At 46.2% G+C, this 12,268-nt stretch overlaps 1 protein-coding gene across 2 annotated transcripts in view; it reads right to left on the bottom strand.

Annotated features, from left to right (window-relative positions):
• Nucleotides 1-5,024: 5,024 nt before the first annotated feature.
• Ubl3 (ubiquitin like 3) overlaps nt 5,025-12,268 on the bottom strand; it is a 43,506-nt gene continuing 36,262 nt past the window's right edge. For both annotated transcript variants that reach the window (XM_052169107.1, XM_052169108.1), the window contains 4 exons: nt 11,027-11,135; nt 8,613-8,699; nt 5,496-5,573; nt 5,025-5,234 (listed from right to left, as the gene is read on the bottom strand). In XM_052169107.1, coding sequence (XP_052025067.1) covers nt 5,182-5,234; nt 5,496-5,573; nt 8,613-8,699; nt 11,027-11,135 — 327 coding nt within the window. In that variant the 3' untranslated portion in view covers nt 5,025-5,181. The remainder of the gene's footprint in view (nt 5,235-5,495; nt 5,574-8,612; nt 8,700-11,026; nt 11,136-12,268) is intronic.

The raw sequence follows: 12,268 nt of genomic DNA, 5'->3' as shown, positions 1-12,268 counted from the left end.
TAAGGGTTGAGGCTTAATAGTGATGTGTTTGTGTGTCAAGTTGACAAGGGGTCAATTGTACTGGCTAGTTTTGTGTGTCAACTTGACACAGGCTGGAGTTATCACAGAGAAAGGAGCAAATAGAGACTTCACACCAATCATCATGGTCTAGAAATAAATAACTTTCATTAACTCAAGAAGATATAGAACATTTTAGGCCCCCTACAAAGCCCTTCAGTCTCCTGGGGTCAAAGGAACACTCCACAGGCTGGCCACTCTTCAGTCTTCACAAACCAATTTCACAACCACTATTGTCTTAGTCAGTGTTTCTATTCCTGCACACACATCATGACCAAAAAGCAAGTTGGGGAGGAAAGGGTTTATTGAGCTTACACTTCCACACTGCTGTTCATCACAAAAGGAAGTCAGGACTGGAACTCAAGCAGGTCAGGAAGCAGGAGCTGATGCAGAGGCCATGGAGGGATGTTACTTACTGGCTTGCTTCCCCTGGCTTGCTCAGCCTGCTCTCTTATAGAACCCAAGACCACCAGCCCAGGGATGGCCCCACCCACAAGGGACCCTCCCCTCTTGATCACTAATTGAGAAAATGTCCCACAGCTGGATCTCATGGAGGCACTTGCCCAACTGAAGCTCTGTCCCCACACTGTCCCCGCAAGGTCCGGGTATAGTCCTGGCACTGTCCCCAATCTGTCCCCACACTGTTTCTGAACTGTCCTCGCACTCTCCCCACACTGTCCCTGTACTGTGCCAGCACAGAGCCCACAATGTCCCTACACAGCATCCCCACCGCCAAGGCACAGTGCCGACACTATCCCCAAACTGTCCTGGCACTGTGCCCATTCTGTCCCGCACTGTCCGACCACTGTCTTCAGATTTTGCCAGCATTATCCCCACACTGTGCCTGCACTGTCCCCGCATTGTCTCTGGGCTGTCCCCATACTCTCCCCCCCATTGTTCTGTCATTGTCCCTACACTGTGCCAGCACAGTCCCCGCAATGTCCCCACACTCTATCTCTTCTGTCCCAGCACAGTCCTGGAACTGTCCCCACACTGTCCCTGCACTCTCCCCACACTGTCCTGGCACTGTGTGAATTCTGTCCCTGCAGTGTCCATGCACTTTCCCCAGATTTTGCCAGCAAAGTACCAGCACTGTCTCGGCACTGTTCCCACACTGTCCCCGCAACCTGCCTTTGCTTCTGGGTCAAAAACTTTAAGGGTGGTTTTGAAACCCTGATGGGATGACATTAGCAGTTCAAGAGCGAATCAGAAGCGGCGAGACACCTCCTCTGGTAAAGCTGCTTTCTGCCAAGCCCGACAACTCAAGTTTGAGCCCCAGGAACTGTTAAAGGTCCCCTGACCGTAGCACCACCGACACCAAGACAGAAGTAGTGTTGAGGCTAAAAGATCATGTAGACAGCACCACCTGCCCAAAAAAGTTAAGTCCTAATCCACCAGAGCTCAAACTTCTGGAGAAGTCTCTAAATGTACTAACATTGCGTTTGGCTTCTGTAGTTCTGCTTCTGACTAACTGTTCTTGTTAACTGACGTATGTCAGTCCAGGATGTGGTTTTTGTGCTTAAAAGGCTCCTCTTGAGAAAGGCTTGAGGTACACTGGGATCCTCAAATAACCGTGTAGTTGCTGGCTAGCTAATTAAGATTTTCTATTGGTTTAACCCATATCCCTGTAGCCTTCTCTGGTGGACCCCTCACAACATGGTGGAAGGAAGAGACCTAACTCCCATTCCCCCTAACTTATCCATGTGCCCCTTACCCCTAATAAATAAATGCAATAAAAGTAAAATATTTCAACAGATTATCAGACCTCTTGGCCAAACAAGATTCTGAGTCATCAAACCACGATGCTACCTGAAGTATCTTGCCTGTTCTTTCTGATGTGGCGCTAGACCAAAGGCAGCAGCTGTAATCTACATCTGAGACACAGCACATTATTTAGCCCTCATGACATACACCTCTCATTTATGTTTAAACTTTCAATGCTGGGAGCCCAGAGCCTTGCCAAGTACCCACTCACTGAACCTGGTTTTTGTTGTTGTTGTTGTTTGTTTTAAATCGTGCCTACTTATCTACATTTTTGAGACAAGGCGTCACCACATAGCCTTTGGCTGGACTGAAACTCACTATGTAGACCATGCTGGTGTGGCATTCACAGAGACCTGCCTTTCTAATGCTGGGATTAAAGGCATGAGCTACCATACCCTGGTAGGCCTATGTTAAAAAACATAGACCTGGGGGCTGGAGAGATAGCTCAGAGGTTAAGAGCACTGACTGCTCTTCCAAAGGTCCTGAGTTCAATTCCCAGCAACCACATGGTGGCTCACAACCATCTGTAATGGGATCTGATGCTCTCTTCTGGTGTATCTAAAGATAGCAACAGTGTACTCATATAAAAATAAATAAATAAATAAATAAATAAATAAATAAATAAATAAATAAATCTTAAAAAAAAACAAAAACATAGACCTGAACCATCATATCTGGGCCAGCCACATCGCACTGAACTATCTTCCATTTTCCAGCTTTTCTCATCGCGGTCTTCCTTTTGATGTTTATCTGGATTCATCCAGGTTATGCCCTCCTTATGGCCTTTTTGCAAGCTGCTTTCCTGAAATTTGGTGTGAGTATCCTGGTTCCACACATGACGCTTAGTGACAGCACTGCCACATACATTCTTGGGTAGAGATGCTTTGCTTAAAAGGAATCTTCACACCAAAGCTACCAACAGCTGGAGACCTGAGACTGCAACATCAACTTTTCTGATGTCACCCGCTCTCAAAGCTTAGCTGTTCCTATTGTACTGAAATTCAAGGATGCCATTATCATCAAACTGGAGGGACTGCAAACTCCAGAAACTGTTCTGAGACAATTGGTGAGACGCTCAGTTAGTGACCCCTCTAGAGAAAACTACTTGGGGGAGGACCATGGGGGAAGGAAGGGGTTGGGGACCCTGTCTCCCTCTGCAGAGCTCCCCACCAGGTTCCGATCGATCTCCGCCTTGAGTGTGGTCAACCCCATTTAGCCATCAGTAGTCTGAGGGTTGTTTTTTGTTGTTTTGTTTTTTGTTTTCAAAGAAGAGTCCAGTGTTTTCATGTATACATTAGTAAATTTTTGGTGTCTTCAATATAGAATTTTACTTCTAATCCTTTTAAATTTGGCACAACTATGATATTAGGTATTGAGCAAGCTAATTCCTTTTCTAATGAGCCACGTGGCTTCAAACTGAAGTGTCAGGAAAGGGAGATGGGAGCACAGATAAAACACACGGGAGCCAACTGAGAATATTAACTGTCCAAAGTGCAGTCACAATGGACTTAAAGTCTTTAGCTTGGGAAGACAGAGAGTATTGGGAATCTAAGTGTTTTAGTAGTTTGATTTCTCAAAGAATATAGTCATTATGGCTAACTGCCCCATTAATATCTTCTGCATGTTTTAGGGATAACAGAAACATAACCCCTGCAGCTGGGCCTCACACATTAGCCAGCTAACTGGTAAAGACACTGGGGCACTCCCAAGTAGTAACAGAGTGGTGAGTGAATGAATTTTAAAAGCTTCAGAAGAGTAAAAAATTAACCACAAAATAGATGAGACAATGCTTAAACAATTACCGACCTTTAAATTACCACCAAAATGCACTACCTTTTTTTTTTTTTATTTAGTTTACAGAAGAAATCTATTAAGTACAGGCTGCAGAAAGAAAAGGTTTAGTGCTATTTACATTCATTTTAAAACTCTGCTCTATACAAATTTAATTCTGATCAGTATGAACAATATTTTCGTAGATCTACTGCATATAAAGCCTCTTCATCAAAGCATTAACAATGAATAAGTAACCTGATTGCATTTAAACAAAGATGACCATAGAGACCATTTACATTTAATGCTGCTGAGAGCCAAGAACCCTCATTAAATACAGAACACAACGCGTAGTCTGCAACTTCATCTTTTAAAAGGCAGGATAAAGTTATTGATATGGAATACTGGTCTATATGCTACACGCCAATCTATATTTGCGTTCTACAGTTAGATATTTTATTATGTCTTTTTTATTAAATATAATCTACACATATTTGTAATTTCATCCAGGAAGATTTCTTCCCAGTGAAAAAAATATAAAATCTTTTTTTTTTTACAGGTTTAGATGAAATTAGCTCATGCTTTAGTGCTGTGCAAATTGTTTATTTATAGCATATCAATCTTTAAATTATTGGTAAAAATAAGAGTGGTGCTATTGATCATGTATGACTTAAAACTCAGCTTGTGATTTTAATACAATTGCAAGCACTGATTCCGAATGCAAACTACGGAAAGTAACAAAATTAGCATCTGGAGACTTTAAAAGGATCCCTTCTGCTCTACTGAGTGAGTACACTGGGGGGCACAGCTCGAGTGACGGTGGTGCAGGCTTTCGGTCTTCTGATACTCACATCCACAGCTGGATCTGCCGCTCAAGCTTCCCACCAGTTCTGCACAGTGACAGCCGAAACTCGCCCCTCCACATTAAGGCTGGGGACACACTGCTGCTCCTCTGTGCTGTCTTGATGAGTCCCCTGCCGAGGCAGCAGGGGCACCCTCTACAGAGTGCTGGGAGGAGCAGGCATGGCTTCTCATTTGCTGCAGTGACAGTAGTCATGCCCAGTTTGATATCCCTCGAGGACAGCCACTGTGGCTGACTTTGGTAGAATTCACCCAGCATGTTAGATTCCTTCCCATCCCCCCTGGCCGACTGGCCTGGTATTAACTCCACCGATGATGGGTGTCCTCCAGGGTGGATGACACACAGGAGAACTAGGCACCACAGACACGTGCAGATTATGTGATGAGGAAAATAGTTATTTTGTTTTTTTAGTGCAAATTGTACTTGCAGCACTCCTTCAGACTTCTGGGAGGAGTCTTTGCGGCAGCAAGGAGGTGTCTGCAGAGACTGCTACTTCCCCTGCAGACCACTGTGCATTTCAGACTGCTCAACACACACACGAGATACAAGGAATAAAGGGCCACACTGAAAGTGTTCTTGGTTCGTTTTACTTTGTGAGAAGAGATGACAGAGTCCATGAGTGATTCAGTCCCACGGATGTGCAGGCGACTGTCCTATAGGTGTTGGAAGCTGCTGAGTCTCCTCTGTCCCCGCAGTGTCAACAGACTGCCACACCTGTGCTGTCAATGTTACAGGATCACACAGCAGTTGCTCTCACCAGTTTTCTCCCGATTTCTCTGACCTGGGGAAAGAGGGCCACCCTGGGTTAGCCAAGTTGTGTCTCAGCTAAAGGCAGAGGCATAGTCAAACAGCCTGAGTTTTGCTCAAAGCTTGTTTTAAGGGACTGTTTAATTTTTAGCATTTTTCAAAAACGGTCTGATTACTTGCTCTATGGGCCCAATTCATAAACTATGAAATTCCCTGTTCATCCCGATGTCTAGGTGGAAGCAGGCATGAAAGCCTATCTTGATGGCTCCAATGAGGTGCCCTCCAGGGGGCTTACCTTGTGAGTTGGGCTCTGGCAGGGTTTCTCTGGCCACCAAATGCATCACTGTTGTTTTGCCAAAAGGAAGTTTTAATGCTATGTAAAAAAAGAAGAGGCAATCTGTTACATACGCATCATTCCCTAACATCACTAGCCAGAGCTGAAATGCTTCTGAATGAGTTCCAACTGTGGCTCCTCTACAAGGGGGCACCCCCTCCCCAGAGGGAAGGATACAGTTACAAGTGACTCTCCGGCTCTCCACTGGCTAGATGCTTAACTCTGTCCTGTCTGAGATAAAGCAGTGTCACCTCTGCAATGACCTCGCTGGCCCTGCACCTGCTTTCAGCCTGGCTTTCAAGCCATGCTCTGTGGGACCGACAGACTGCCGGCTGTCAGCGCCATCGCTAACCCACAGGTGTACCGAGTGCTGGGCAGCACCAGACGCTGCCACCTAGTAGGTGAGGCTGGCACATCTCAGCTGTACCCAACTCAGTAACAAACAGCAGGCCTGGTGGCTCGCAGCAGAAGGTGGAGAAGCCCGAGACTGGATCCCTTCCTTCACAGAAGACTTTTCTACACATTGGGCAACATCCAGAAGATTGGATTTCAACTTTTCCACCTGGGTTGAGCTCAGAAGTCACCCTGGTGGGAGATGGGCTGTGCAGAACCCTGCATTTTAGATGAGTGTCAATTGAGAGCTGGCCTGGTAGCAACCTCAGAGCAGAAGTGTTTGCACGGCACGCCGCAGGCCTGGGGTGCACTTCTTTCTATCTGAGGGAGGCTGTGTGCCCCAGGCGGTGCGGGCTCTCTCTGAAACACTTGGAGCGCTCCCTGGGCCTCTGTCCTTTAGCAGAATGAAATTCCATGAAATTAACAAGGTTACATGTCAAAAAGGGGAACCCAGGAACGTTCAAAGAGCCCTGATGACCCACATTTTAAACCTGAAACTGACCAAACCACAGAATTTCGAAAAACGCAGGTAGAGTGAATGGGCCTGTAGTCCTGACTACTTAAGAGGCTGAGGCAGGAGGATTGTTGGAGTTCAATGGTGTTAGGCCAGGTGGTACAACACACGGTGAGACCAAGTCTTAAGATGGGTGGGGCGAGGAGCAAAGGGTGAACAGACCCAGGCCACCTCCACAGTCTGCACTCCACTACTTTCCCTCCCCCACTGCTTGAACACTGCTTTCGACAAGGATACCATTAGTTCCCAAGATGGGCCTTTTGTTGTTGTTGTTGTTTTTTAAATAGAGACAGGGTTTCTCTGTGTAGCCCTGGCTGTCCTCGAACTCAGAAATCCGCCTGCCTCTGCCTCCCAAGTGCTGGAACAATGGGCCATTCTTTACTGAGCTGGTGAGATAGCTTAGCAGTCAAAGGTTACCTAGGAAAGAAGCCCGATGCCTGAGTTTGATCCTGAACCCCAGGGAAAGCTGGAGAGAAACTGACTGCAAAGCTGCCCTCTGTTCTCTAGACCTGGGCCTTGTCCCTCGTAGTAACAGAATAAACATTTTAAAATACTGACAAATACTTTTATTCTACTAAAAAAAACCAACACCACTGTCTGCCTTTATTTGCAGCGGCAGGTCCTATTTGACAGGCTACTGAGCAAGTCCCTAGCTTTCCTACTGCAGCCATGCATATACTGGAGACAGCTGTTGCCGCTGCTGTGTGCTGCCCCTGTAACACTCCTCACCAGAAAGGAAAGCTGCAGCCTAGGAGGCGGATAGCGGGATGCTAGCAGGTAGCCTAACCAAGCACCCAGCAGCACTGGCCTAACCAAGAACCAGGCCAACCAAGGGCCACTGTCCCCCACACCACCTGCCTGACTCAGGAGAGGTGGAGGTCCTTGAATTTGCTTCCAAAAAAGAAAGATAGCTACACAATTGTCTTGAGATGTGTCATTTTATTGATTATTCTAAAACAAATTTTTAAAAAATCTGTAATATAATGAGAATGAAGCATCTTGATCTTAACCAAAGTCCTGTGACTTTAACCTGACATGGAAACACTGGGGCTGGTGGGAACTGCTCAATAGAACTAACTGCTCAGTGTTCAGAGGGAGATGGAGACTCATACTCTCATACTCATAGTCAAAGAGAGGAAATCCAACCAACATTAGCTTAGGTTTCTCCCCCCGCCCCCCTCCACAGGGTTTCTCTGTGTAGCCCTGACTGGAACTCACTGTAGACCAGGCTGGCCCTGAACTCAGAAATCCGCCTGCCTCTGCCTCCCAAGTGCTGGGATTAAAGATGTGCGCCACCACCGCCTGGCTTTATTAATTTTAATTCAAGATTTTGTTTGAACCATAACAAAAAAAAAAAGTGGCCCCATGATTAATGTATGCACAAAGCAGTCATGGGCTCCCAGTCAACTCTCCTCATAGTGACTGAGGGTTGGTCTAATTAGGCAAAACTACAAAAAGAGCAGGAAGCAAACAATTTCTACCTTAAAGTGGCAATTATTTCTTTTATTTCTAAAAAATGACAGCGATTTTTAGAGCAAACGTAACACTGAAACAAACCAGCTCCACGTGAGCCCAGGCTCTGAAGCAGCCCACTAGGCCACACTGCTGGTCACTGAGGTCACAAGCGCTAACTCACACCTGTCTTTCCACAGTCGACTCTGTTGTCCCATGCAAACCCAGAGCAACCTGAAGGGAGATCTGCTCACATTCAACCCATCTGTCTCCTCCAGTGTTTATTTGTGCTGACACATGAACTGCTCAGTGAGTACTCAGTAACCGATCAATCTACCTGGAGAAGAACAGACTGCAGGTCTCACTGCTGGTGACCAGACTGGAGCAAGATGGCGTGTCCACAGCAGCTATTTACTTGGTCCCCACACAATGAGCATTTACAGAGCCCACGAAAAGGCCCTCTTTTTACAAATGAAAACCTGCTGTCATGAGCCCTGGTCTGTGTGATGGATTAACCAGGAGTAGCACATCTAGACCAAACCTCCCGCAGCACAGGGAAATCCGGTCGGTAACCCTGGCAGGCGGAGCTTATCTCCAGGGAGAAGGCACACACAGATGGGGACCTCTGGGTCTCAAGTCATCTTTTTTTTAGAAACTACAAAGGCACTGTCATTTAAAGTAAACAGAGGAATAAAGCTGGCAAGGGGGATGTTGTTTACCTCCTAGGGTGACGTTTCCGTGTAGAAATCTGCCTTGATAAATGAGTCGCAGAATGTTTGGGCTGCTGACCTGCTCTTCTTCCCAATCTGAAAGAAAGGAGAACTGGTTAGGCCCAGGCCCACACAGCTGCAGGTGCTGCACACTCTGCAGAGGCCACCGGGAAGGGCGTGGCCCAGCGTCCCCAAGCACTGCAGCCCTCACTCCTTCTACCTTCCTCAAGTAGCAGCAAAGAGCTGCAAAAGATTCAAGACACCAAAGCATGCCAAGCTGCAGGCCAAAGTTAAGGGAACACTGAGCCAGAAGTCTGTCTTGGTAAAGGGGTCTATCATTTGAAAATCAATTTCCATTACCAGTAATTAATGGAACATTATAACGTTCCAGTGCTTGCACTGTTCAAATGTGTGCTCAAGGGCAGCAACAAGTTCCTCAAAGACTTCCTTAGGTGCCTGGGCTACATGTCACGCTGTCTTTCTGAGGCCAACAGACAAACACTTCTCGGAAGCTGAGGCAAGCGGCCACCAGCTGTAGTATGGGCGGTACAGCAGCTCCTGCAGAACAGCCGTCTGAAAACAGGCTTCAGAGACTGCTGTTCAGACAGAGTGCGCTTCCACTGGCGGTTCCCTTCGGCTCCCTGCTGCAACAACTGAAGCTCTGGGCTTAGTGTGATTTGAGACTCGCTGCTTACCATTCTAGTGGGTTCCGCTCTCCGTAGGAGAGAACGGACAAAGCAGCCCAGAAGGCTGAGTGATGGAAAAGAAGAGAGGAAAGCCTGTCCTTGGTTAGTTCTCTTGTGAGTGTTGAAAGCAATGTCTGTGCATGCACCCGCTAGATGCGGTCTCAGGAACTGGGAGGGTGCCTGTCCCTCCCAGGAATTCTGACTGTACTCTCTTCTAGATAAAGATCAGGAGAGCCACTCTGCCTCAGCAAAAAGTGCTCGGCATGCACAGCCCTTAAAGCCGTCATTTATACAACTTATAGACCATGTCTGCCAAACCTTCCTTTGCTATAAACACAAGAGACAGTAACTTTACTCCATATAGAGAAGGGGTTAGGACTAAAAGCACAGTGAAGCCATACATTCTCATTATTTTTTACGGCCTCATGATCTGCCCTTCCCCTCTCTAAGCCCCAGAGAAACACGTTCAGAACTCTGCTTAGGAGGCCTCCCGTGTCACTGACCAGCCAGCCAAGGTGTCCACCTGCCAGCCTGCTCCTTCCTCAGGTGCAGGGCATCCAAAGACTTCTTCTACTGATCCAGAAGTTTCTATTTTTTTCTTACAAGATCCAACAAATACTTCCACTTACTAACTTTTAGTGCATTATATAGTATGGTTTAGACCTAAAATTTTAGTTTAAGTAGTTTGTATAAAAGGAGCCCTTTTATGTGCTTTAGTATATGCTGAGCAGATCGGGCAAACTCAGGAAAGGAGAACTTAAAAGCCCTTTCTCAAAGCGAGTACCACCCAGCTGATATGATCGACTTGCAGAGCAGGTGGGAAGCCTCTCCGCCTGGAGCACTTAACACTGGCGCCTCACCATTCATCATTATTTGGGTTGTTTTAATAAGCTAAAATAACTTTAAAAGTTCATATTGCTTTTGCTAAACAAAAACTTGGCATTGTGGCATGTGCTTGTTTGATTTGCCTGATTTGAGAGCAGCCCAAGTAATTTAGCAAGACTTTGTTAAAAACCAAAAACCAAAAACAACCCAAAATTGGAGCGAGGGCGACAGCTTAGTGATGGAGTGCTCTCCTAGCAGGCACAGGCCCTGGGTTCAAACATCTGCATTGAACAAGTTAAATGAGATGGGCTACAGCAGTGTTACCCAGTGGCACACGCCAAGGGAATTGTTATGGGCAGACTCCGTAAGTTCAAAGGAAAAGTTCAGGACTCACTCCAGAATCTCACTGGACAGGGAGGCATCAGAGAAGGGGGGGAGCTACCGCACACACTCCCCCAGAGAGAGCACCAAAAACCACAACTCATGGAGGCTTCGCTCTTTCTGGCCCTTCTTCACAGAATGCATGCAGTAAGAACTAACTGCCGGTCAAGTCTGTCTCAAGCTTCATTTCCAATTGGCTGTGCACAGAAGAGCCCCTGGGGCCTGCTGCCTCCATGAAGACTGGCTCCTTCCTTCTGGGTTTTGATACAAACGGTTCACTGACACAGGAGTGGATGTGTACTGAGTACTCTACCTACACTAAGGCAAACATGGCTCCTTTGCTGCTTTGTAGTGAAAAGGCAAAATCTAGGGCAGTGACCCAGCAAGCCCGAGTCTCATGTCCACCCCTCCACTCCCTCCCACCCTACCCCGTTCCCCCATCCCCCATCAAGCATGGGTCTCATGCCCTCTGTACTTTCTCAAAATGTGTGAAACAAGTCAGGGACCAAGAGTCAAGCAGCCAGCACTCACCCATGGGCCAGTTGTCATACACGTGCTTTGCGATGTCAGAGGCAGAGTCGTTTGGGGAGAAGAGGAACTCTTTTGTCTTTCCACTCACCAAGATGAGGCGCAAATTAATCTGCAAGTAGATATGGACACTGAATAAATCTTAGCTTGAAAACAGTGTGACTGTACAGAAGCAACTTATGCGAGACTCTGAGTTGTTGCCAGTGCCATTTGGTGTTTTTAGTTAAAATTTTAATTGTTATCTAAGTCACCAGGCAGAGTAAGAGTTTCACTTTCATACGTGTGCCATTATACTGTTTTCTTATTCAGCCTCTTGCCATAATGTCCCCCCACCCCCCGCCTTTTTTTGAAACTCTAGCCGGTCCTCCAATATTCCTACCCCCTCTACTTTCATGTCTTAGTACTCAACTAAATTCCTTCAAAGTAATTTTTTTAATAATGGGAATTGATATATAATATTTCCTGCTATTTACAATGAGTGTGTGCTACAGAGGGTTGGGAGAACATCAAAATCATGGGGCCCCGGGAGATGGCTGGTTGGTAAAAGTGCTTCTGCCAAAGCTAAGGATCCAGGTTCAGATCCTGGGCTGCTGGCCTGGGAGTCAGAGCTCAGTGAGAGACTGTCTCAAATAATAAGGACAGAGGAAGACCCTTGACACTGACCTCTGGCCTTGGTAAGCACACAGGTTCATGTACACCAACACACATGCACACCCCTCCCCCCCCCAACACATGGAGAGACAACCAGTCACCATGCTTTTGAGTGTATAACAATGTCAGCAACTAAACCGTAGATTATGGTTACTATTATAGAATATGCTTTAATTCAAAACTCAGTAAGAATGTCAGCCCTGTAGGGCCTATTGCTAAACAGCAAAGCAAGCAAGAAGAATCCAACTTTTTTTTTTCCAGCATCTCCTGGATTTTGCAAGTCAATATATATTCCAACTAAACATATATTCTAAAAAGTTCACCTTAAAAATTCATGTTCCACAATTAACTTTTTTATTGCTATTATTGAATTCACGATATCTACTCATTTCCCTATAAGACAAAGGTATGTTTTTTTCTGTATCTTCAGGTCTCTATTTTAAAGACTTTAGTGGGGCTGGAGAGATGACTCAGCAGTTAAGAACATAAAACAACAGTTCTTGCAGAGGACCCAGTTTAAATCCTAGTACCCATGCTGGGTGACTCAAAATGGCCTGTAACTCTACTTCCAGGGGTTTGGATGGGTTTTTCTGG

The sequence above is a fragment of the Apodemus sylvaticus genome, chromosome 22 (genome assembly GCF_947179515.1).
Source record: "Apodemus sylvaticus chromosome 22, mApoSyl1.1, whole genome shotgun sequence".
Taxonomy (NCBI): domain Eukaryota; kingdom Metazoa; phylum Chordata; class Mammalia; order Rodentia; family Muridae; genus Apodemus; species Apodemus sylvaticus.
Note: the sequence above shows the minus strand (reverse complement) of the source record. Positions and strands in the feature narration are given on the sequence as shown.